Here is a 27,832-nt window from a genome sequence, read left to right as displayed (position 1 = left end):
GTGTGTGTGTGTGTGTGAGAACAAGTGTCTTCACCTGCCTGTGTTTCACTTTCATCTCCCTCCTGGATGAATATCATCAACCAAATCATAGCAGAGAGACACATCAAAGTCAGGAGGGGGGAGGGGGTTTGCATTTATTTCCAACGACGGACAGTAAATACAGCTGCTATCTTCTCTCCATCTCTGAGTGTAAACTCTTCTACAGCGAGCTGAGGCTTGTATGTTTTCCTGAATCCTCTGTGTGTGTGTGTACATGTGTGTGTGTATATATACTGGCTTGGTGTTGTGTCCACTGTCACAACACTCAACAACACTCAAGGTGGTCACTCAAGGTTTACAATAAAGTTACATCACTTACGGACAATGTACACCATCATATGTGCTTCTTACAATAGTATCATATTAAAAACTAGTACATTTTTGCATATTTAGCTGGGTAAGCTCTAGAAAATATTCACATACATTTATTGAGTTAATACGAAACAGCACCAGAATATTGCATACGTTTTTATTGAGACTCAAGACTATGTTTAAGTTGTCAGTACCTATGCAGTGATATATACAGTATACAGGTACTCAGTTTTATTGCTCGACATAAAGCTATTTAAATGTATTACGTGGGCTCGTTCGACACAGGGGTTTATTCTACGGTGAAACATACTCTAAATTCTCATGAGTACAAAAAGGTTAACAGACACTCCACAACTTTTCAAAGACCTTTAAAAACTTTAGGAACGGCTCGATTTCACGGATCTCTTCAACTGGTAATTCAAATGTCAGTCCTATAAAATCAAGCAAAAAAACAAAAACCAGACTGAACGGTTTCAAATGCCCTGCCCACTGTGTTACACTGTAGTACCCGAAAGGTTTGAAGGGCCCAAATCTCTTGTTTCTGTGTGAATAGCTGATGGAAAAACACACACATCCACACACACACACACACACACACACACAACCACACACACACAAAAACGAAGAGAAAATCACCACAAAAACAAAATGCATATATATATAAAACTTGTCATAGAATGAAAAATCCTGAATAACTGAGATGGCTACTGCTGGCAAGCCAACATTTTTATTTATTATCGCTCACCATCTTTCACTCTTTATTTCTCTGCTGTGGCTTCACCATCATCCTCCTCCTCCGCCTCAGTGTCTTTGGTCCATGTGCACAATGTCAAGATGGAATGTCAAAACCCAAAACAAAAACAAACAAAACAAAAAGCCAAACAAACGAACAAAGAAAAGAAACAGGTGTTGTCGATGCTATGGTGATGGAGGACAAATCCATGGTCGTGTGTGGGAGGGTATACAGCGCCCATAAATTAACTGGAAAACAATGACAAACAATAAACAAAATAAATCAAACAAATAAACAACTTCTTCACGGAAATATGAATTGTTAATGAAAAGAATTTAAATTTGCAAATAGAGGTGAGTTTGAGCAAAGAGGTGCTGCAGTTAGAATAAAACAGCAGCATTTGGTTTAGTGAGCAGAAAGCAAGTGTGAGCCATCACATCACAGCTATATGAAGTACGGTAGTTATGTGGTTGACGCAGTTTATCCAAACATCACTCCTGAAAGTATAATCTACATTTTATCTGGAATATGTCTCACTATGAACGTGTCCTCTAAAGTGCGTCACAACCCAAGACTTAAAATAAAACAAACATAAAAGGCAAAATTGAAATTTTTCAGAATCGACTTCACAAAATGGAAGATTGGCCTCCTGCAGCAGCACTGAGAGCAAAGCATGTGAGCATCCACAAGGTGGAGCCCCACGCTCTTCCATTAATTCTCAGATTTCAGGCCTCAGCTGGTATGACTCGGACTCCATTAACTACAAGTCGTGCACAGTTCACGTCACTACAGATCATTAGTCCAAAGCTTACGTTTTCAGGTCATTTCCAGTCCTTGAGACAGTCACCAGCTTCGGGTATTGTCAGAGCAGCTGGAAGATTAACTAAAACCTGTTTTGTTTTGTTTGTTTGTTTGTTTTCTTTTCAGAAAATTCTTTCTTGGTGGGGAGGAGAAGGGACCTCCAACATCCAAGGTATAGAAGATGGCTCCAGAAAAATACTACATCCATTAGGTATACAGCAAAGACCTGAACATTAAAAGTATACGCTGTGAATTTGGAACCTGGCTGCAGCATTCAGCCACAAGATCATCAGTGTTGTAAACTGATGTCAGGTGATAAGGGCTGGCATGCAGGCTCTGTGCAAATCAGTCAAGTTGTTGCACACCAAACTTGAAAAACTATTTGTTTATGAAGTTCTGATGAACAGGTTTGTCCACATACTTTTGGCCACATACTACACATTGTTGTTAAATCAAAACCAGGAAAAGCTGAAAGTTCCTTGAAGGTGCATTCAAGGAATTTTAAAACTACTGTAACGCTGCATCACTGCACAATAAAAAGAGCGTTTTGACAGGAAAGTAAAGTAGTTCACTGTGACGAGTTACTGAATAATGACCTTGAGTGTCATAATGAACAAACCAATGGCTGCATGGGAGATTAAAAAATAAATCCAAAAACTTGCACTGAATAACAGACTGCAGTAAAGTGAAATATACATGATGATTGATAAAATCTTATGTTGTAGCTATACCTGTGCATGCATCAGAAAGCATCAAGTGAAAATCAGCTTTGCCCTGTGCGAGCTGGATTCTGCATTACCAATTTATAAGCCGAGCTTTGATCGCCTCTGCAAGTGAGCTCAGTTGCTTCTCCCTGAATATTCTGAATAATTAGAGCGAGGCAAAAGGAAAGAGTGAAAGGACAGGAAATGTTAAGCTTGGGCAGGACAAAAAGGGGAGGAAGTTTCCTTAACACATGCCAGGCCCTTATAATAGCTGAAATGCTTGTGTGTTGGGACACATGTCGACAAATGCACAGCACACTCAGTGAAAGGTTCATTGATGAGGCACAGCAGAATGCAAACATCCAGTTTAAAGACTTGTAACTGGGGTTAGAGAGCAAAAAGGTGATGGGGGTGAGAGAGGCCAGAGAACAAAGTGTACAGTGTACAAAAAAGGAAAATCATTTCAGCTTTTAAAGGCGCAGAACGAGTAGACAACAGGATTAGTTCAAGAAAGGAGCGAGGTTGGAAAAAGCAGCCTCCTGCTATAGAAAGGGAGAGCGTGAAAGAAAGGAGGGACTGACTTACTTTTTCTTGTCCTTGTCTTTCTTGAGGGGCTGAGATAAGGAGAGCGTCTCGGCAGCCACCTTCTTCCTGTTGAAGGCGTTCATCTCCTCCTCCAGGTCTCTCCGCTTCTCCTCCACCTTCCTCTTCTCCTCCTGGTGCATCCGCTTCAGCTGCTCGAACTTGTCGTGCAGCTGAGAGGGAGGAGCAACGTAAGAGTGGGGATGGACAGACAGGACGGGGACAGAACGAGAGACAAGAGATTTGAGGACAGATTGGTAAAAAAACAAAAAAACATCTGAAGATAGAAGAGGAACGTGAACCTGACTGGTCACTGCATTTATTGATATTGATATGGTGCATTATGAAAGCAGTACCATAGACAAACTATAAAGAATTTTCACAAAACTCTGCAGGTCTACAGAACCTTTTAGTCTATTCTGAATTACTGTTTTTCATTTTCAGGCCTGCGGCTGCAGTTTTTGTTGGAACAACAGGATGATCTGGCCACAAACTTTAAAAATGCATGATATTTGAGTACAGTTCTTCACCTCTACCTCATTCATTAGTTCATACATGAGGACAGCTTGTCAAGTATTATCGTGTACTTACTGATTGCACTGACTGAAATGACGCAAAATCATAGTGATTTGCATACAGCATGTGTAATGTCTTCAACAGGCTGAAGTTAAACATCCTGACCTCCTGCCTGAGGTTTGAAGTTGCAGTGTTGGCATGTGGACTCATCTGTGACCATTAAACATCAAATACGCTGCATCTGTACCCATAACTTCACTTGAGGCTGACCTCTCTCTCCTTCTCTTTCAGCTCTGCTTCGGTCTCTTTTACTTTGTTGACAAACATTTGTCGCATTTCTTCCTCTTTACGCTGCAGGTCCCCCAAGAACTCTTTCCTCTTGGCCTCATATGTCTCTTGAAGGCTGAGAGGAGAAAATACAGGACAGGGGAGAGAGTGAATAAAGACAGGAAAAGATCAGGTATTGTCTCAGAACAATGGAGAGTCTCTCTGTGGCCGACACTTGAGTACCTCGGTGGTTTTGTGTGTGTTTTACTGTCTGTGCACTCTCTCTCTCACACACTTTACCTGAACGGCTGGCTGTCGGGATCTGTGTCTTTGAAGCCCATCTCCTCCAGCTTACAGCGTCGGTACAGCTCGTAGTGGCGGGCGTGGGTCTGCTCCCTTAGATCCTCCATGTTGACCCTGATGAGCATCTCTCTGAGTTTTACAAAGTCGCAGTGGCTCTCGTTCTCGACTGAAGAGAAAACACACCCACACACACAACAGAATTAGAAGAACAGTTACGGTTTGGGTGATCATCTTAGTTATTTTCAATACATGATAAGCGATGACAAATACGCTTGAAAAATTGTTCTTGGTTGTGTTAATGAGCCAGCGTCAGAGCTCCAAATGTGCAGTCAAGTCTTGTTTCAAACTCTTTGCTTTTCGTTCTGTGCCGGGCTGTCCTTTACACCCCCTTCCAACTTATTTTAACACCCCATCTGTCACCCTGTTACCCTCCCTTCCTCTCCATTTCTCTTTCAAAAGCAGGAAATCACCACATCTCTACTGGAATGTGAAGTAGTCTGCATAAAATACACTGGAGAAATCACATTTGGCATCCACTAAGATAAACCAAGTTGATTACATTTTGCCAACAAGCGGGGGCTGATAAATTGGGAGATATTTTGCAGTTTTCATGTTCATTTTTTTTCTACTGGACTAATTTTAACAACATTACTCTCACACTTAAATGAATTCATGGTGGGAAAAGGGCAGGAAGCGTTTCCTGCCTGACAGAATGACAGCAGAGGAGGGGCAATGTGCCCCTAGCATCTTTTCCATTCTGAATCCTTTTACTTGTAGATCACCTCATTTAGTCCATCGCAACGATGTGGGATGTGGAAATTAAAACCTTGATTTTTTTGGGGGGGGGGGGGGGTGGGCTCTTGGAAAGGTCAATGTGGGAATAGCAAGTGGGCAGGGGTGCTTGAATGTGAATTGAACCCATCTACATTGAAACAATCATCTGGTGTAAAAGGCAATGCATCAGCTGCAGGGTTTCTGCAGGGTTCACCAAGTTAAATTTAGGACTTTTTATAGATCTTTTCTAAGACCACATAGAATGCAATTTAATACCTGTTTCACCTATTTTATACTGGTGAAGACAAAACAGGACAGACAGTACAAAAGCATGTAACAGTTCAGAATAAGGCCTAGGAATATTTCCTTCCATTTACACACATTGAGAATGATACGATATCAGATGTCAGTATAACCATTAGGCGCAGCTCTATCCAGAGTGTACGACACCCTTTGTGTGTGAACACAAACTAGAATGACTCATTAAAACTGAAGTGTTGTCAGAGGAAGAAAATATGCAGATGCAAAATATTTCGCTCTTGGTAGAAAGATGCTACCAAGAGCTTGGTGTGGTGGCCGAGAGCACGTGCAGAGCAAAGGAACGTGGCCCTTCAGGCACTGGAGTTATATGCCACGAACCCCCGGGTAGCTGTGGTGGAGGATGGGATGTATGTTAAATACATCCCATCACTAAATATCACTGCAAGCTGTGAGCTCTGAGGATGTAAAGACGAGCAGTAATGATATTGACAAAACCCAATTAGCACGGCACTTAGCTTCTCCTGAAGGAAAACGTTGGGAGAGCAGCCTGCAGTGCACAAACCACAGAAAGCCTAAGTGCCGGTACAACCCAAACATCCACAACAAGACTTTCCTTCATTAGAATAGGACTATAAAGTAAGTGAATAAGCAGTGACTAACTTTTGGGCATAAAAAATGCATTTTAAAACAACATGAAAAACTAACAGTGATGCAGCTGTATGAATCACTGACTCTTGTTTTTATTCCATTTTGTTGGTTAACCACACATCATTAGTGGTTATATAGGAGTTAAAAACTGAAATGAGTTGTACTCTGAGGCAGCAGGCTGCTGAAACTGCCCATTCGTTTGGCATTTAATAATCTCCCACTGAGAACCGAACGAAGGCCAGTCTTCTAACTGCAGCACTGAGCCCTCAAGATATCAGAGTACAGGGCTCTGCAGGGACACATGCACCAGCATGACAACGGAAACATACAGAGAAGAATGGAGGAGAATAAAGAAACGGCTGCAATTAAATCCGCAGTATCCAAAAACGACGGAAATGTACAAATGTGCAAAATGAACAGGCATGAAAACACAATGTTGCAGATAGACTGGTCATCTGAACATAAAAATGATCCATGTATGATCACTGATTAAACTAGAGTATATTTTGAGTGACAGACAAGCAGGATTATCTCTATGATAGCAAAAGTGCTAAAGTTATATAAGTAAAATTACCATGAATGTATGTATGTATGACCAGCTTACCATGTTCACCTTAATATGTTAACATGCACAAAATTATCACTAAACAAAAGGTATGAACGCATGTACCAAATGTCATGGTGCTCCATCCAACGGTTGTCACATTTCATGCATACTCAAAAAAAGAAATTTCACTGAAGAAATGAAAACTTAACTAACTTAAAAAAACCTAACTAACATCATGGGATCACCAGTGTCGTCAGGATTCATGTTCAGGGAACCGAATTTCATTGGAATCCGGCCAGCAGCCGTTGAAAATGTTTGGTTGTGTGGTGAGAAATATTTGGAAGAAATTTTAACAGAAAAGTGTTTTTAATCTTCTCCTGTCTTTTTTAATTATTTTGGACAAACATAACTTATATAAAAAATTACAAAAAACAGACAGCAACTGTGAATCAAATTCAAAGTCAGTCATTAATGTCATCCATGTTCACATACAAATATGTGTGCACAGTTGAACAAACAGTAGCTCGCATAGAAGAAATAGCAGGGGTCTGCAAAATGTCAGTTCAGAGATAACAGAGCATCAAGATCCTCAGACAAGATAAACACACACACACACACACACACACACACACACACAGAACCCCCCTTCAATTGCACTTTTATCAGTAGACAGTCTTCCCACTGTCTTCCCTCAAGCCCATGGAAATTTCCCATGGCTCTTCGAGAGGTTAACATAACCCATCTATATGACATCTGGCATCTGCAAACTGTTTCCACTGACACAGGCCTTCCTTTCAGTCGGCCAAAAGTAGTAAAACACTGACACTTGTGTCCTCCTCTGCCCCTGTCTTCAGATACTGTGACAAAGTGTGTTGTGTGAACGCTGAGCCATCGGTTTGCAAGCAGGCTTGACTAAAAGCAAAGTGGTTTGCTTGTATTACATCCCATCAGTCCAGACTTTTGTTGTTAGACAAAGATGGACATGGTCGATAAAACAATTAAAGTAGGGAAAAAAACGATAAAAGGACAGAGTGAACACGCTTTTGTTTACGTATTGTTCTTTTATGAATCATTTAACTAATTTTTCCCCCCTACACCCATGTATTGTTGACATTCTACAGTCAGCACTTCACAGTATCACCATCCACCACCAGCCTCGAGACCTGTTTTCAAATAGCATTAACCACCCGTCTAACCGCTGCGAAACAACGACAAAACAAAGAAGACATATTGTGCAATAAAGACAAATCCCAAAGAAATGAGCTTACAGCCCAGAAAACTTTTTGCAGACGGCACTATTCTGTCTCTTCTTGGACTGGACTATAGCTTCACGGTGACTGATGGAGTCCAGAGGAATCCGTCCCCAAGAGACACACAGCAGGCTTTATAAATAACCATAGCGTAGCACAGTGTTCCTCTGAGGGTTGGAGAATGAGAGTGGTCAGTGGATAATGGAGAGAGGAAAGGAAGAGAGGGTGAGGACACAAGCAGCAAAAGGAAGAGAGAAAGAGAGAGAGAGCTTCTGTGAGGGTGTGCCTTCCATCCAAGCGATAATATTCTCGCAGCACAACTCCGTGTTCAACTCAGTTATTAAATTAAAATGTTAACTATAAATGACAAGAAACAGGGGAGCGAACTGTGGGAATACAAAGATCTCAAGATCCCTGACACAATATGTGATGTCTCCAAGGGCAGCTCACGCACACATGCAAACATATATGCGTGCCACGTGTGCGCGCACACACACACAAAGTAAACGTGAGATACATGCATGCAAAGACAGACATAATAATCCACCACAAGCACACACAGACGCACACTGGCAATTTCCCAAAACAAACTCGCCCTTCACTTTGCAGTGTCACTCCTCATGAAGTCATACTCGCAGATGTGGAGGGCACTTCGCATTGAGAGAGAGGGTATAAATAAACCGACAAACTGTGGGATGCACTCAACACCCTGTCATGAGCAGGAAGACATCTTCTACAATAGATACTGATAGATGACAAGCTGAGTTTTTTCACTATAACCACACTAAATCCTCAAGCCAAGCAGCATGTGGTTAAAAGAGATCCTACACATGTGTATATGCCAGCACCAGGGTCAGACAGAAACGTCATTCTCTGTACAAATGGCAGCACTGACATTCAAGTTTGCTTTGATGTAGCAAAGATTATATGAATATATAGCACAAATAAAATGGTATTTGCAGTGTAGAAAGGTGGAAGTTGATGATATGTTTCCTCTAGTCTTTTGCATGCGCTGTAGGTTTAAGTGGCACTTGGTAAGTTTTTATTAGTGCTGTAACTATTATTTTCATATTATTATTTTCCCTTTCCTTTATTAATTGTTCAGGCTATGGAATAATAAAAAGTAGTGGACAACACTCGTGTACTTCTTCAGAAATGCAAAGAACACCCATCACTGCTTTACACACATTCACATTAATGCTATAAACAAATATTAAGTCATAATAAAGACTAGGACTGAGCATGGGTACTTAAGTCATTATTTTTAATGTATCAACTGAAATAACCCCTAGTTACTGTAAATGTTCTGTCAATAAACATGTGACGATGTAGCCTTTAGCTTCAGCATCACAGTTTGCCTCCCCCTTCGTCTTAATGCTTAAAATAATACTGTGACAGTCTCTGTTTGCCCGAGAAACACAAACACCCACCCACACGCGTCCTGATTAACTCGAACGGTTCTCACCTTGCACGACACCCCAGGGGTACTGTCTGGCCCTCACGGTTTTGTTCCCCACTTTGACCTCTTCCACGCTCCCAACCACAGCAAACGGCAGGTGGGCCTGCAGGAAAAAAGATTTCAAGAGCGTTAAAAAAAAGGTGAAAAGGTCACAGGTGTAACTGTAGTCCAGCCGTTACCAGGAGTCGAGTTCCAGCTCTGTCCATCTCCTGGGTTACTCTTCTTTAAGAGCTGTTTTTCCTATGTTTCTTTACAGCACAGCAACCGTTTCACAAGTTATATTTCACTGAACTCAAATATGGTCAACACAACGGAAAAAAAAAGGAAAAATGGAAATTGAGCGTTTCATTTGAAATGAAACTTGTGTCACTGCGGCTGTAGTCCTTCTTATCTTTCACAACCAGACCACACCAAACCGATGTGTAACCATGCTGACATATGAACTGAGCCAGAACTCGCTTTTAAGTTCAAAATGTGGCTGAGAGGCCCATTTTGATGAAGTAATTAAACACACACGCACGCTCCCTTGATGCTCTCGGAGCTACTACGCCTCGTTAGGATGGGGAAAACATGCTCGATACGCAACCTCAAAAATTAGGTGGAGAGTTGAAACCAGCTGGCTGGTTGCAGCTCAGAGGAACAAGCTGGTGAGTGTGGGTGCTGATGTAACCGACTATGAATAGATGGGTTTACTGTACTAGGACTGTGCCTGGGAGAAAATCAAATGCAGTTTTATTTATCCATGAGAAAAATTATTGTTCATTCGCAGCATTCTTCCCTGTATGCAGTCACAGATTTGTGTGGGATTCCAAAATGTATCGATAAGAAGACAATATTATTTTTCAACACATCTTAAAACCATTAAAACGGTGTCAACATACCGCTACCAGATGTGTAACACATGAGGTGCTAAAGTCAGCAGGCACACAGATGTACAGACAATCAAAAATCTCGAGTATGAAATCATTTTCATTTCACTTTCAGCACATTCATATGAGCGCGAAAACGCATCTGGAATTTTCTAGTCTTCAGCACAAGTGAGCATGACTTACAACATGACTTACGTTCATGGATGCATTGATCTCGCTGACGGCTTCATCGTCCGTTGGGAACTGATATATCTGAACCCCGTTGCTCACCAGTTCACTCATAATCTTGATTTTGAACTTGTGGAGCTCACTCTTGGAGATTGTGTCCGCTTTGGCAATGATGGGAATTATGTTGACCTGAGGAAAGGATGAGAAAAGGAGAGGGGTGGATTGTACTGTATATTAAAAGCATTGTCCTTGTTTTTATGGTTGAGTCAACCAGAAAGTGTGTACACATTCCTGTATTGAAAGCTGCTTTTCTTAAAGCGTATACATGGGATTTAATATGGAAAGGTTTGGTTTAGCTGGTTTGCCTGTCAAGCTCAACTATGATGAGACGTGCAGCGAACGAACACAGTGTTTTCAGTGAATGACAGATTCGAGCGATTAGCTTACCTTTGTGAGCAGCTCATAAACAAACACCGTGAATATAGATAAATTAATCACAATGGAGATTAAATCAAAAACATAAACCAAACTAAGTGCGTTGGAAAATGTGGCTCGAGACCATCTGCAGTGAAACTGTTCAGTGAATAAGCTCGGTAAGAACCCCGACAGATACATAAAACAAACAGCGATTATGAAAACAAACTGGGCCCCATCACCAATCAGCAGCAGATGTGCAAAAATAAACACACGCTATTCCTGCATTCCTCTGTACGGTTACCCACATCACTAAACTGGGAGCACTAGGAGGAAAAATCACAGATTCACTCATCGCTTCCATAGTGTGCCTCAGAGCAGAAGCCGGAAGCTTGTTAGGAGTCAAATTAAAGCCTCATCATTCTGTATCGGATCATTAATTTACAGCAGGGCAGCCATTGTCATGTTTTAACTCTTATCTAACAAACTGAGTTCACTCATCACTACCCAGTGCTGATGACAGCCTTGTGTGGCCACTAAAGCACATGTTTGTCATGGTCAGTGAGGGAGGGAGGGGACGCTGATATTTGTTCACTTCCTAAAACTGGGTTTTCCCAGCTGGCCAAAGCGTATTCCCAAACAGTTCTCAATGTTTGTTCTGAGCAACTAGGAGGAGCAGATGGGCAGCTCCAACCGCATAAAACAGCTCACGTGTAAATTCATTCTTAAAAAAAAAATTCTCACAGCTTCATATTTTCTGCACTTTTGGTTTTGATCTCCCACAGGTCAAATATTTGAACATCGGTGATGAGGAGAGTGTCAGGGCTCGAAAGAGGCAAGAACCATATTGTAAGGTCAAAAAATATTTATAATGCAAAATGAAAAAAGTTAACATTGAAAGATCATATTCTTGGACTTTGTCTTATTTCAGTTTGAGGGATAATCAACTGCTCTGCTCCAAGTTTTTAGAATTGAAAGTTCTCATAATGTGAGGGGTTTGGGGGTGTGACCAGGAAATATAAAACTACCATGGAGTGAGATAGTTAAAACTTCATCCCCTTTTGGCAAGCACTTATTTATTTACATCGAAAATTATGCCAAATTTGACAGCTATCATTAGAAAAGGAAGCATAAAAACATGACAATTGTCAGACAAGTACTGAAGTTATAAGGAGCATCTTGGCCAATTTATGGACATTTAGTTGTGTTGGACATCAGAGCTTTTAGTATCCCAAGAAAGTGTTAAATCACATTAAATCGGACAATACGTGCATCATGGCTGTGTGCTTACATTTAAATAACTTATGAGTCAAAAGAAGTGTGTTTGGTGAAAATTTCAGCAATCAGGCACTAAGGATTTATAATTAGCTCCAACAGCTGACCGTCCCGATAAGCAGGCCAGACTGACAGACATGTGCACCTCTCTTTTACCTGCTGAAGTCATAGCAGAAATGCTAATACTTGAAAACTTACAGTTGATCTGGTGTACACAGACAAAAAAGCCTAACCAAAAAGAACCAAAGAGAAAAATCTCAAAATAGTAAATCACCAATTATGATTAAAAAAACATGTACATATGACTATCATGCAAATTATGAGTAAATTTAAAGGTTAGTGGGAAATATCAGTCTATGTTTATTGACTGACCTCTACAAACTGAATCCTCCACATCAGATAATTAACCAGTAATGATTTCCTCCTATTCACAAAAAACATCTTCATTTAACAAAAGACACCTCTTTCAGACTCTTATCTCTCTTCCTGCCTTCATCCACCACAAGCCACACTCACTCTGGTGGGCCTTCAACCATCCTCTGTTGGGAGGGGTGATTCGTACAAGAAAAACACCATTGTCTAGCCTTGACAGCCAACTCTACAGACTGAGGGAAAAGTTGTTTCTGGTCTGTTTCCCTGGTCTTTCCTGTGACAGGGCTATCTGTCAGAAAGGACATCTCTGCTCATTTTATCTTGAGTTTCCAGATAAAAGTGAATGTTGACACACAGTAACGCTTCTCTTTTTGGGACTATAACTATAACCACTAAGCACAGAAATGAAAATGTGTCTGTGGACTTTAATTCTACTATGACGGAGATGGAGCCACTCTTGAAACACCTCACACAGCAACGAAATGTGTCCATTGTAAGCAGGACGTAACAGTGTTTGGATTTTTATTTTAGTTGAAAAGTTCAGTTGATTAATTGGTGGTTGGATGGAAAAAAAAGGCTGTCACTTTTGTTTCTGGAAACATATGAAGGGCATTTTTCAGTATTTTTAACATTTTACATGCTGAACAGTAAATCATTTCAGTGAAAAAGTAGTATAGTAGTATACTAGTAGTATACCAGTATAATAAATCAAAAAAATGATAATATTAATTGGTTGAAGTCCTAACTGATTTGTGAATTGGTCTGTCTCTTATCTTGGCTTGTAGGTAGCTTTGGTGGTCAACTAGTAGCCATCTAGAGCTTAGAAACTGACCAAATAAAACTGCTAACTGACTACTTGTATGTGGTGAATAACTACTGAAAATACTTCTTGCAACACATTTATTTTATCTAAAACGCAACCACTGCATAAACAACCCCATCAGGTTTGTAAAGAAAAGCAGTCACTCACTCAACACTGGCTTGCTTTCACATAAAACAGTGGTCATATTTCACATAGTGGAAAGATTGGATGGAGCCATGGAGGTCAGAAAGGTGCTCACCATGGCCACCCACTGTTTGACTCACAATGCTGTAAATCATTTTGAATAGCAGCGCTATTCAACAACATTGCTGTTGTTTTAAGCTTTCATCACTTTCTGGCACTGTGTAGCTGAAAAACGCCTGCGTGTAACCAAAACGCCCCTTGCAGGTTCACAAAAAGTAGAGTTTGGTATTTATCAATGGATGGGGAGATTTAGATTAGATAAGCTGCTTTATTTAAATTAGGGGATAGTATAGGAAGTGAAACAATTAGCTCCCGTTAACCGCTTTGCTGTGGTTCATATACTGGGATAAAGATAATAGCTATAGCTCAGGTAAGTTTCCATGCCTTGCTTCAAAGCAGCGGGTATAGAGAATTGGCCGTGTATGCTGCGGTGGTTTGGATGATACGCGGAGACAGTTGGCAAATGTAGGCTGCCAGGTTTTGATCGCTGTGTTGGCTGGTAAAGACAGCACAGAGGCTCAGTGGTCAACGCTGTCGCCTCACAGCTAGAAAAGAGCTGAATTTGGATCTTGGCCCTTTGCATGTGAAGTCCTCGCTGTTGTTTGTGCAATAATCTAGTTTCCTCATAAAAATAATTAAGGAAAACAGAAATGCTCCTGTTGTTGCTCATGGCTGCTGGTCTTATAAATTACAAAGTATAAGAAACTCAATAAACAGTCAAAATACTAATCACCATTTACATCACCGACACCTATGAAACCTAGTTCAGATCTCCACTGTTTTCACTAACAACAAGAAAATCCGTTTTTCTCAAGTCCTCATAAAACTATTCACCATCCCTTGAGAGTGACAGTTGGCTGAAGTATCCGGTCATCATTTTTGAATAGTATCAGGAGCCATTTGGCGTTGATAGCTGGCAAAGGTAAGTCAGCAGGGTTTGATCACAAGCTGACCATCTGCTTTGCTCTGGATTCATTATCACTGCGTCACCAGACATGAGCAGAGCTAAAGCCGCCACCTCGGTCTTTCCTACCCCAGCAGCGTCAGTATTCATGTGTAAAAGTTCCTCAGGGGTCATGGTGTTGTAAATCAGTTTGACTGTTGCACCAAAACCTCATAAGTGAACCTTCAGGTGTCATGACAGGATGTAAACAAGCGCAAACAAATCCCAAGCAAATGCAAACATGTTAACATAAAAGATAGTAATGGCATGTTATCTGACACCACCTGGGGCCTGATGAGAGGAAAGAAAACAGCAATGTAAATCTGTTTGCATGGTTTATAAACCATACAAGCTTATTTGTAAACCAAGAGTACAGATTTACACATGGCTATTTTTTTTTCCAGCTGACACCAAGAGGACTCTGCAATTTTATCATCTAACAGTCAAGTACATGCAGCTTTCTCGGTTTACAAGCTTGCAGATGTCCGAGATGTCAGTATAATCCTTCTCGCCCTCAGGTCAGACAAGCACACACGCAGTCGAAGATGCACAAATTTTCACTTTTGAATTTTAACTGCCTTTGTGGATCCTTCTCTTCTGGATTTTGTGAACGTATGTGGTTCTGAGGAACATTTCCCACAATCCCACACTTCCTACACTTTAAAATCAAGATTTAAAACACCGAATGGTTTCAGCTGTGTATGTCACTGAGCAGTTTTCAAAAAGCACTAAATAAAATCATTTAAAAAAAAACAACAAAATCTAAACAAAACATGGTTTCAACTTGGAACTTAAAATTCACTTAACACGCCCTCTGTAACTCTGTTCTTCCTCGTTAAAAATCAACCCATACCCTTCCAAGTGCTGTTGTGAGGAGATTTATTTCCACCAGTTATCTAGTGATTGTGTCTGCACTCACCGCAGTCACTAGATGAGCGTTAAAACACACAAACACAACGGGCCAATAAATCTGTGCAGTAATACTCGCACCAGAGCGATGACAAAGCCACCGATCAATGTGGTTCTGAATGTGACTATTGATTGGAGTACAGCTGACCTGTAAACACATCAACTGAAAATATGTCATATCACATTACAGATGAGCAGGCAGGAAATGGAATGGACTTTAACACAGCAAATCTAACATTTCTACTTGGCCTCATATATGGCATATCTTCCCCAAACTCTGGGCTGTTTAAGTCTAAACCTTTTCCACACTAACAGCCAAACAGCTTCACTCCAAAGAATGTCATGTCAACTTTTCTTGAAACCTTACACCCTGAAATGGAAACGTGCACATTCACTGCAGTGTTCTTTTCCTTTTAATCTTTCTGGAGACCGAGAGTCCGAACCCCAGCAAAAAGATCAGGGATCTCCACATCTCAGTGAAACGCACACCAGCCACCGTGAAAGGGAGGTCGAATTTCAGCAACACTGATCCTTATTTGCAGACAATGGGGAAACCACTGGGCGTGTGTGCTTTTTGTGCAAAGGAGAGGACCACATGTGTGTTTGTGCGAATGTGTGTTTGTGTGTCAGTTGTGTGTACCTTGCTGTCCAGCTTTTTCATGGTGACGAGGTCCAGGGACTTGAGGGAGTGTCCTGTTGGGGCGATGAAATAAAGGCAGATGTGGATCCTGGTGTCGTGGTAGTTAAAGAGCGAGCGTTTGATCTTCAGCTCTTCCTGGAGATAGTTTTCAAACTGAGTGTCAATGTAGTCGACGATGGGCTTGTAACTGTGGAGACAGACAAAGAGGAACTGTCAGGATTTATGTCTGTGGGTAAAAGCATAAATATTTGTCTTCTTATTCATGCATTGGTAATGAATATAGGAGGAAATACAGACTTGTCACTGGGGAAATGAACCGAGACAGTTATGTTTTCAATAACTGTGCGATCTGATTCTACGCCAAGATCTCAGCTTAGAGCTGTACAGCTTAGTGCTGCATGAAAATTTGTGCTCAGCTTATGGGAGTCTGATTGAAACAAATCACAGAGGCTTCAAAACCTCCTGTTCTCACACACTGCTGTGAAGGCCTTCACAGCTAAATCAAAGAAATTGGGAATGTGCAGTATGACAACATCCAAGTTTTGTTGTTTGCTGACAAGCGTTTTTGCCTGTGGAGCTAAACAAACAAGACCAGTAAGGTACGTCAAATTTAGCACAATACTTAGTTTAATCAATTGGAACGACACCATTTGGAAGTCATCCGCATATTTAATAAACTGCATCATAGCAGCATGAACTGCATGCCTCTTTCATGTGAGGCTGTGGGTTATTAGTCAACACAGATACAAATCTCTCTGTCATACTTTAGTTCTCATGACTCCACTCCGGCAGAGTGAGACTACGCGTCTCCGTTGTGATAATCTGAATTTCAATTAATATGTCCGCTTTCCACAATTCCACCAACCTCGCCTCTAATTAATGCCTCAAAATTGTTTTACGCAGACTATGTATGTGTGTTATGTTATGCTGCTTTATTTAGGCGGTACAAACTTAGCGGTTAGAGAGAGGGTCACTTCTGTTTTCACATGTTTGAAAACAACTGTCAAACATCTGGCTACAGATTTGTGATGACGACATCACATCGGTCACAAAGACTCCTAAAGCTTCAAAGTGACCAAAGTGCGAGAACATACTCTGAGGTGCCTAAAAGAAACAAGCCCAAGATGCATAGTTTAAACAGTATAAGGAGACCGACATTTAAATTTAAAAGCTAGCTATTTCACTGTGTGTCCGTCTGTTAAACATCACTATATTTCACATATATCACTGCTAATTGCATAAATTAACAGCAGACTGTACTGGTAATGGTAAATTCTCAACAGCAAATTTTCTCACATTGTATTTTACAGCTCGGACCGAGACATAAGTAAAATAAAACCTATTCTATATCCTCTGTTAGCACCACGTTTGTTTCGAGTTATCTGCCGTCTCCCTTCACATCCATCCTCAGTCTTGGAATGCACCAACTCCGACCTTTCAAAGCTCTCTCAGTGAGCATTCACAGTCCACTGCAGGGTCTGTCCGTTCAGCATGTTGGCTTCTACAGCCTACAGTGAGAGCTGCTATCAGAGGGCGTGAGAGTGCTGCTGCTTGCTGGCTAGGTCACAACAAGAACACTCCATCTCGCAGCTGAATGTTAAAAAAAATAGATAAATAAATTTTAAAAAAATCAACTATTTCCTCTTTATTGCTATCCCACCTCGTCTCGTTTCCATCCCATGGGGAAAAGCAAAATGTGCAGGAAACCTGGACTGATATTCGCTTGTGTCTGTTTCTCTCATTTATATCCCAACAGACAGAACTGACCTAATTTGGTCAAAACTTTTGCGTTGTCATCTTGCAAACAGAGAGGAGGGTTTGAAAAAGGACTGACGGGAAAATCCGTCAAGGAGTCAAATGGAAAACACGCCGAAGCAAGTGTTTCGCGTACGAGAAGATGAATGGAACTTGACTCATACGACAGTGTAATGACTACTGTTCATCAGAAAATACCAAAACAGCCGTGATGCAGTAAATAGCACTGTTGGTGACATGTGCCAGGGTTTCTTATACACAGTATAGAAGTATTGCTCAAAAGTGGCTTAAATTTGTTGCTTAGTGTCACCAACAACGGAGCTACCCACTACATCTTACATAAAAACACACAAGCTTATAAAATACGACGCATTGTTAGAAGGTTAAACTGTAGGTTCCCAACCATTTGCGCTTGTTAAAACTTACAATAAAGCAGTGTAGCTGAGGCCCCTTGTCATGTTTCAGCTCTCTGTGAGTTATTAGCAGTCCCACCAACCAGACATTACCCCTCTAGACTTCTCACATGCTTTCATTTAACTAACTGTTCAGAGAGGTATATTTCACAAAAATAAAAAGCAAATATTCGAGAAAGCTCCGACTAATGAATACAAATTAGTGTAGCAGAATTGAGTTTGTTCTTCTTTCGTCTCCCATTAATCATCTCACGGCCCCTCAGATTTATATTGTAACCATTTACTGTGGTCTGACTGCTCGTTTGGGAACCAACGAAGTGCACTACATAACTGTATATAAAGTAAGTGTTAAAACTAAAAATAGCTTGGCCGGCTCCAACAGTAAAATGCTGCTTACACATTGATGCTTCAATACTAAGAGTCTAAGACTAAACAGTTTAATACATACATAGCTCACTAGGGCCTTTTTACTGCATAACAAGTATTTTTATTTTTGATACTTTTAAGTACAATTTGCCAATAATACTTCTGTACTTTTATTTAAGTGTGATAATTGAATGAAGGACTTTTTATATTGTTGTACTGGCACTTAAATTAAGGATCAGGATTAAGGATAAGGAGTATTTCTTACACCTCTCGAATGACTTCACTACAACAGTCTCACACTGAAATATAGGTGACATGTCAACCATCTAATCATGTCACAGTCTTACCATCACCGATTATCATTATCACCGTCCTCACCTATCCTCTTTGTTGATCTGATCACCGAAGCCAACGGTGTCAACAATCGTCAGTTTGAGGTGGACGTTGCTCTCTTGCAGGTCGTACGTTCGCGGCCGAAGGTACACACCGTTCTGGTAGTGGCTCGCCTCTTCGTTCTCAAACATGGTATTGAAGAGCGTGTTCATTAACGTTGACTTGCCGATACCCGTCTCTCCTGCGGATGGGAGGAAGTGGAGAGAGACGTGACGGACAGGGAGAGAGAGAGACATTTAAATTACTCGGTCACCGGGGAGTAATTCATCAGCTTTCAGACATGAGGTTTTTACTGCAGGAACACAAGTGGGAGGCCTGTGCATTTTTTTTTTTTTTGAAGTCAGGAAGAACGACAGAACGTCGCTGTTTTGCTGTAGTTAAAGATGTTGTTTGGAAGAAAATAAATCATGAAAAAAGAGGGGAAAATGTACAGTATTTACAGCACGGCATTTCTATGAGTTTCCAGCTGTAGACGATATTATGACACAGTATGTCATGCTCTTGCTTGGTACTCACCTACACAGAGAATGTTAAAACAAAATCCCTGTGTGACCGATTTACTGACCAGCTGGTCAGGGAGGCTGTCGAATCCAACATGGCCGCCCAAACTCAGGTTACGCTTCTCTTCATTCTGAGAGACACAAAACAAAACAAAACACTGAAAGCCTGGTTGCAATGTGAGGAAACACACATGGGGAAGACATTAGTCAGAGGTAGGAAGAGGTGGTTGCTGAAGCCTTCACATTCCTATGCAAATGAATATGAAAGACCCTCTGTGCATTCTGCAGATGTAAAACCCATCGCCTAACATTACGAGCTGGACAATCAGAGCCTGCAGTGAGGATGAGCTTTGGGAATAATCCTTGACAAGCATGAGGAACTAAAGACATTTCCACACGGAGAAAAGACACACTTAATAAGAAGGAACCAGAGAAATCACCTCTTTCAAAGTTTTATGGAAGACAAGAACACTGTTAATTGGGAATAAAAGTCGCCTAAGAAACATGTAACCTGAAGTTGTAAATTTAGTTCTTTGGGATACATGACAATAAACTTTTCAGAGCTTTTCTATAACTCCACCACTGCCAAATAGCACAAGTAACGTGAATACATGCTATACGCCCATTTATTTTAATTTTCCAATTCAAATTGAGTGCAACAAGCTACAACAACCAAACCTGTGAACTAATCCAAAAATCATCAATGCTACAGCACATTATTGCAAACAGAGGCAGGCGGCCCGCTCTGTAATCTGGGTGCATTTAGGAGAGAGCATCCTGGAAGTAAAAGAACAAAGATTACCGCCACAGAGACAGGCAGACAAAACTATTGGGTTGTAAGCGATTTCACCTTTGATCTCCCTTATCTGAGCCATCTTGTCTGAAGGAGAGACAGCCAGCGAGAAGAGAGAGTGTTAGTGCTGTAGAGGAGGGGGGACAGACAGCACCTTGAGATGAATGGGGCCACCCGAGCTTGTCTGGCTCAGCCACGAAGGACTGCATACTTGAAGGCTGATGTCAGTGAACACAGGCAGCCCGAGAGTGAAGCAAAGCGCAGACAAACGCAACCCGACTGTACTGGACTCAACTGAGGAGCGGGGAGGAAGCTCCCTATGCACTGTAGATGAGTTATAAACTTGGCTGAACCACGCAGTAAAGAATGAGCGTATGTGTGTCCGTGCACAGGTCTCAGTACAGAGGAAGAAAAGCAGGACTTAATGTGTCAGGCAACACCATCGGGGTAATCTGACATGAGCTAAGCTAGGCAATATTGAGCTGAGCTGCAGCACACTTATTACACTCATGTTCAATGAAATGAAAAAAAAAATCAATACAAGCTGTAAATGCTTTAAAGTGTTTCTGCAAATGTGATGTTTGTGAGACATCTTGCTAAGCTCAGGAAAAGTTTCTCATGGCAAGTCAAGTGGCAGCAGAATCAGAAACTTGAAAATTCCCATTTTAAACAGATGTGGTTTCCTTATGGAACAATGTGTTCATGGATAACGAGCAACAGTGCACCAATCAGAGGAACAGCCATTAAAATCTCTTTTCATTTTCATATGGGCACTTGATTATTGATTGATGACAAGCTTTAAAAATTGTGAACTTGTCCTTTAAGTGAGGTGGTACACATGGCATGAATAAATAATGTGTAAAGCTCGTGAAATCTAATTTTTGACAAGATCTAGCCCTTGCTTCCTTTGGGTCTGAGTGAAAGCTAAATGAGTGTGTTGTTTGCGGTGCTCAGTAGCAGGTTTACAAAGGAAAAGGCAGTGGCCTTGTTTTTGTTGATTACTCACTGTAAACTTAGAGCTTGTCAAACAACATTAATGCTTTCCTGTGGTGTTCAGTGTGCTGAACGAAGCTTGTGGAGATATTCTGATAGAGTGTTGGAGAGGGAGGGTGTGACCGCTGGTATCGGGCCTGGAAAGAAACCGATGCAATGACACTCTGAATTCCTAAGCTGTGTTAGGAGGAAGACGGCCATTTATATTAGCCTTTATTTATCCAGGGAAAGATAAATAAAGGCCTGCATACTCGTGTTCCATCAACTCCTCGGTTTTACATGTGGCAGCTGTCTAACTGCACACAGTTGGTGATTAGGTATCTTTCTCAAGGGCACCTTTACTACATTTTTGTGAAAGTTTGGAAATTTACACGTCACATCACAGGATTTCTTTGGTGAATTGACTGTGCCTGTTCAGTACATATCTGGGCCTTCAGAGAAGTATGGCCGAAGGGGCAAGCTTGTGTCACACTCAGTTGTTTGACCTTGTAAACCTCTGTTGAAACTGCTCCAGACCATACCAAACCACATTGGTAAAACTCTTAGATTCAGAAAAATAACAGAGTTCCCGACACATGAGATAATTCTAGGTTGACATCCTACACGGAAACAGACAAGTTGTCAGCATCACGTCCAGTCTTTGTGTGTGAATCTTAAAGAGGCAGATGAGGTTGGGACTGAGGCCTACAAAAAGAGAACGCAGACCTGACCAACATCGTTATATTTCAGAATCAGACGTGGACACAAACTTGCCGAGCTGTAACTTAACTTACTGAATGTGTGTGTGTGTGCTTGACGTAGTATGCTTAACTGCAAAACACTCTATATATTCACAGCGTCCAAAGTAAAATAATAATCATTATACAGAAAATTGTTTCCTTGATGGCACTATTATGTCTGTTAAGCACAGGCATGTACCACAGAGAGCTAAAATAAATGTCTAAAACAGATGACTGAAAAGTGTGCAGCAAAATGATAACACTATATTATAAATGTTTTAACAAGAACAGCAGCAGAAAGCATCCATATCTAAGTCAGTAGCTAAGGAGGTACAACCAGCAGTCTAAGCTAGTTCAGAGAAGAGCAGCAGCGTTAGAATGACAAGAATGACAAGCTTCTGGTTAACTGTCCCCGGGTGAGGAAACAACAAAGTTCCCAGGCCAATGTATCACCAGGCCAACAGGAAATGGCTGCACACAGGGGCCCCAGGTGGCTCAAAGTGAAATGAGCCGCGAACCACATAAGCTGCTTCACTATGCTGTGCGTTTGCAGTGGGCTTGTTTCTGTCAGCGGCGCGTCTCTTTTTAAAGACACTTTCAAATGTCACAGAGACGAAAAGCACGAGTGCAAGCACGAAGCACAAGAGACTGCTACGTTGCAGATTAATTGTTTCACCGCATATTAATCCTTCCATTATGCTTCTGATTAAATGACTGATAAAAAACACTATTTTCCAGTCAAGTTCTAGAGTTATTAAGAGTGACTATTTGATTCCTCAGTGGATTCATGGATGTTTATTCACATTGTAACATTGTACGTGGAAGATAACAATATTCTCAAGAAATATAAGTCACGCTGAATCTACAAATGCGCGTCCCATGTTCATGTGTTCAGATTTGACTGGGTTATGACTCCATGAAGAAGCAGCTTAAGTACCTTAACTGCCTCCACAGGTTGTGTGTAACATCCACTGCTGCAGCTCCCACTGTTGACCGTGCCAACAGGTCAAACTTGTTTTTCGAATGCCAGCATGTACCTGTCATTTCACCTCACCCACAATCTGGGCCTCACATCTCTCCCTCCACCCTGCCACCTTAAACTCTGCAACAAATCTCAGTTTGCAAACTACTCATCTTAAACTGTCCAGCCTTTAAACTGCGACTCAATACGGCGCACGGAAGCATTTCAAACATCACACAAATGGGTGAATGACGCAAGAAAGACATGAGCTGTGATATCAGCTTTCTGAAAGCTTAGATAAATATGTGATGAAGACCCAACCTGACAAATACACGGATCGGATTTAAGCACCCAACACTTCACAGAAACATTTTTGGCGAACAGTCCGCATAAAACCTGAAATCAGTCAGTCATTCTCTCCAGATGTAGACCCCCCTTCACCCTCCACCCTCCACCATCCTCCTCCATCCTGCTGTCTTTCTATCCACTCCTCAGCTTCCCTCTCGCCTTCTGGCCTCCTTCCCCATCGGACTTGTGTCTGACTTGTGTTTGCCTCATTGAGCCTCCACCTGACAGACAGCAGCAACCTGACATACTGACACACACACACGGAGCGGTGCAGCTGATGTTTGTGTGTGGGGAAATACACAGAGGAAAGGTCTTTGAAAAGGCTTCAAATATTTACAATAACTTGAAGTAGGATTTGTGTAGAACTTGTTTCCCTTAAAAAATGTCTGGCTTTCACATTGAATTTTAAAGAGGCCAGATTGAACACTAGGTGGTATTCTATGCTCTCACAGCGTTTTGCTTTTTGATTTTTTGGAGCATGTCAAATAAAAACAAAAGTTTAATTGGTGTCTTGTTTTGAGTCATGTTTTTGACTTCACTGGGGACAAATGAGTTTATCAGGTTTTTATCCTATTGACTTTGCAGAATGTATTTTAATGGACTGCAATTTCCAAATTTCACACAATGACACTGAAAGTGACCATGCTCTTATGCTCTTAAAAATAATAATTTGAGATTTTTCTTTTTTTTTTTTTCTTGTTCTGCTTACCTGCCTTTTTTTACCGGTGGAACTTGCCACACTCATGGACACCAATGGCCCTGACTTGCTTTTGTATCCTCGACTTGACAAGACCTGACAGTATTTTATGACAAAAAAAATGGCTTCCAATACCAATACTGGTTTTTGAAGGATCAGACATCTCATCAGCCTGTTGCATTTGTTTGACAGTTTCTCTATAAGCAACATACGCTTCATTTAGCGCTGAGAGCAGAAATCAGTTTGGAGGCTTCACTATGGAAATAATTCAACCTGAAATCTATCTAGAGGAGGAGACCACATGCTAAGCTCAATGACAAACTTACAGGCACAATCACATCTCTTCATATGCGGTGGCTGGTGCTTCCTGTCCCGTGATGGTTAGATTAATAAAGTTCTTGGTGTCCTTTAACTTTTAATCTTGTACTGGTACATTATGCTTTTGAGATTTCAGTTTTTCCAGTTTTTATTTGGATTAATGCTCATTACGAGTTATTACATCTTATCATTAGTACATTTTACATCTCAGCCTACGTGATCTAACATGAAATACACTTGGTCAGATGTTTTTCCAATATTGTCTAACCACACCTACAAATTTTGCCCTTGTGTATTGCTATAGCCACACTCCTGCTGCTTCTTGCACAAGGATTGATGTTGTAATAGTAAAAATCTCTGTGGTTCTGATTTGAATCGTGTGTGTGTGTGTGTGTGCGCCTTCTTTCTAGTTTTGCACACATGCACGACAACTGTATGGCGACATCACTGCTCAGCCTAATCTATGCCCAACAGGAAAGACGACAAAATGAGAGAGACAGATGGGAGATGAGACAGGAACCGTTTTATGAGACAGATGTACAACCCACTCATCTTTACAGAGCTTTTCAAAGATACAGTGTCCTTACTATCTCTGGACTGAGGAAAGAAACTCTGATCCTAAAGAAAATCTACACTCTGTCTACACTTCTGTCATTTAGATTTTAGTTTATGGATTAGAAGTAAAACCTTTTTGGCTCAAGTGGACTTTCCTCTCTTACATGAATGTCAAAGCTTTCACATGTGCAAAATAAGACCGAAGGCGTTCTTGTTTCAAGATCTCAACTGGTTATGCCTGTTGGTCAATGCTGTTGGAAAAGACAAAATCAATGGGGCGAAGTGGATTTAATTTAATTTTATTTTGTGACCTTTTGGGATGCAGTAAATCCTGTTTTCTTCTCGTTTTGACAGGAGTGATTATAAGAGATAATAACAGCAGCTTTTTTTTACTGTTTTGAGAGTACGCTTATAGATGTTTCTTATTTTCTGGCTTCGTCATCAACATTTAAACACACCTCAACCAACTGAACTTGCAGGTTAAGTATAAACTCTCAGATTAATGACTGCCTCTTTCTTTTACTTTCGGTTTTATGCCCTGCTACAACTGTCTCAGCCAGGTCAGTTTGATGAGAATGAGCCAAGAAATTTGTGCTTTTTGCACTTTTTGAGCTGTCAAACCAAACTTTGTGCTGATGGGTTCAAAGGTTGCTGGAAGAATCAAAATTTTCAACAGAATCAAAACAGAAAGAATGCTGATGATATAACGACATCAAAACAAACATTCTTAATTCAGCTTTTACCAACATCCTGAACCAGAACCCATCACTGAAAAACTATTCTATAGTTGGATATTGACTCATCGCCATGGAAGCTGCAGTTCAGTTGTCATTGTTCATCTGCAACATTGGATCTGACAAGCAGACCTCCAGGCAATTCCAGCCTGTATGTTCTACAGTCAACTAACACCACTGATGACAGCAGTTAACTATACCTCCAATCTGATCTGAGGAGCGTACGGCTGAATAACATGGAAAAAGAACTGGCCGAGGTTTGGAAAGAAAGTGTTTTTAAAGCTAGAATGTGTTTAAAATGAACAAACATAGACTGAATTCACTAAGCACATCTGTAACTAGAGCACATATGTAGATAATGTTAACCCAAGTCTCAGCACAGACAAGCAAAGCTGCAGTCTTACAGTGCAAGTGACTTGCACTGTAATTCCTCATTCCTTGTCTATTGCGTCTAAGCACTTTATGAGGCTAATTTCATTTTATGCATGGAGGCCTCACGGGAGAGACAATACTCTTCAGGGTCAGTAAGCACTACACATACTAAATATGTTACAGGGCATTTCATTACATAACCGTTTAAATGAACTACATCCTCTTACATATGCTACACACGCTAATGCAGTCAATGAATGAAAACAATAGATGGGTAGTTGGCTCCATTGATCATGTCATGTGGCTCTGGCCTAGAAAGCGAACTGAAAGCAAAACGGGATTGACGGTGGACCTACAATACAACCAACCACACATTTCTATCAATAGCTTCACATAATTAACAGCGCGCCCTTTAAACAAACTGCCAGACATGCATGTCACTTTGTTCAATATGGTCTCACTTGGTTCCGAAATTTGGGCAGGAAGTCAGCCAGTCAGGCAACTGTGATGCCGCTAACAGTGCCATTACACTAGCCTGTTTCACTGCATTGTTTTCCCATTAATCAATTGTCTCATTCTGTATTCTGAAAGAGACATTTCACATCACAAGTCTGCATTATCTTCTGCAAACCGCATCCCTCTTGGATACCTTCCCAACTTAAGAAATGCCAAGCGTTCAATATCTTATGCACCCTCTTTTTGGATCTTTTCCTTTCTTTGAATACATGTGTTGCACCAGTAAATGGTAGGAGTGGCCCTGTGTGTGTGTGTGTTCTTAATCTCTTTATCCCTGCAACTCAGCACTGCTTACTGTCCAATTCACCACCGCAAGGAACTCTTCAAGCATCTGCCAAAAAGTTAATCACTGTGTCAAAATCCCCTCGCTTTGTCACCATCATATTGGTTTTCCATAACACACGTTTTGTTATGTAAGTGCTTGAGAGGTGACTACCTTACTCGACGTTGTTGGTATTTCTCTTAAGCCTGCATTGCATCACAATGCTGTACCATCAGCATCATGTCTGACCGGCAGGGCTTGACACCATGAAAACAATGCAGGATAGATTCCACTCTCCTCTGATAGTATCACTAACAGACCACAGAGAGAAACACAGCCTATCAGCTGTGTGGCCAAAGCTTGTTTAGCATCAGGCTGCTCAAACTAACACAGCCTTATGAGTAAATATTAAAATTAGGACTCAGTAAAGTGAACCACAAGTTTTAATACTGCACCCCTGAACGGGAAGTTAAAATGTCAACACTTTGTTAGGACTGAGGCTGGACACATTGTGTAGTTACTGTTGTCTAGATGTAGTAGCTCACCACAGCATTGTAGTTTTGCACAAACAGAACTGCAAGTGCGTCTGTTGTGCATAACAGTGAGTTTATAGGAACGGTTGGCTATCCAACTTCACAGCGATTTTATCTGCTGGCTGCTGGTCACTACAATTAATGTATTCAATAAACAGGGATGTGATGCTTACATGTTTTGTGTTTGAAGCCACTTCTAACAACGTCAACAGTGGACATTTGATGCTGGTGGACAGTTCGTGCCACTGCCTACGTTACACCCATATGATCAGCAACGCGTACATGGACAACGTTAGAGACGCGAATTCGAAAACACACGTTAGAAGTCACGACATTAAAACGGTCCACAACAGCAGCTTCATCTTAATTTGTCTTCACTAAAATATAACCCAGTCACCATCACAGAAATCACTTCCACCATCTGGGCTGAGCCCACATTACAGGCTTCAAAAGCGGGGGAGGCTTAGCTTCATATCCAGCTAACACACACATATACACACTTTTACCTATCACAACCAAGCATTCCCCTCCCTGGCTGCACTTGCAGTGTTTTCATTTCCAACTGGAGAGAAAAGACAAGGAAAGTCATGGCTTTTACTTACCGAAAATACGTCAACGTCCGTGGCAGCCATGGTGAGGAATGTATGGTACTGTGTGCTAGGCAGACTGAGCAGAGGCGAAAGGGAGCAGCCCTCGTCTCTCCGTACTAGCCTGCAAAACTACTAAGCTAGGCTGACAGAGATAGGAAGAGAGGGACACAAGACAGAGAAGAGCTAGTAAATGGGCAGGGAGGCTACACGCAAGGCGACAAG

The 27,832-nt window shown here is 41.2% G+C and overlaps 1 protein-coding gene across 1 annotated transcript; it reads right to left on the bottom strand.

Moving 5' to 3' along the window:
* Window positions 1–116: 116 nt before the first annotated feature.
* sept8a (septin 8a) lies at window positions 117–27,832 on the bottom strand. Its single transcript, XM_046409979.1, has 10 exons — window positions 27,623–27,832; window positions 19,236–19,350; window positions 18,705–18,900; window positions 15,793–15,979; window positions 10,261–10,422; window positions 9,203–9,299; window positions 4,255–4,423; window positions 3,958–4,090; window positions 3,175–3,344; window positions 117–1,332 (listed from the first exon to the last, which is right to left on the bottom strand). The coding sequence occupies exons 1-10, from the start codon at window positions 27,650–27,652 to the stop codon at window positions 1,329–1,331; spliced, it is 1,263 nt and encodes a 420-aa protein (XP_046265935.1). The 5' UTR covers window positions 27,653–27,832; the 3' UTR covers window positions 117–1,328.

This window comes from Scatophagus argus, chromosome 14 (genome assembly GCF_020382885.2).
Source record: "Scatophagus argus isolate fScaArg1 chromosome 14, fScaArg1.pri, whole genome shotgun sequence".
NCBI classification, from domain to species: Eukaryota; Metazoa; Chordata; class Actinopteri; family Scatophagidae; genus Scatophagus; species Scatophagus argus.
This window is presented reverse-complemented; position numbering and strand designations above follow the sequence as displayed.

What these genes read in the sequence shown, in the direction of transcription:
- sept8a (XM_046409979.1), bottom strand. Translation starts at nt 27,652, where the DNA reads ATGGCTGCCACGGACGTTGACGTATTTTCG. An exon ending in CAGATCAACAAAGAGGATAG is followed by an intron (nt 15,980 to 18,704) that starts GTGAGGACGGTG and finishes CTGTCTCCACAG; the next exon opens with TTACAAGCCCATCGTCGACT. An exon ending in CCCCTGGGGTGTCGTGCAAG is followed by an intron (nt 4,424 to 9,202) that starts GTGAGAACCGTT and finishes TTTTCTCTTCAG; the next exon opens with TCGAGAACGAGAGCCACTGC.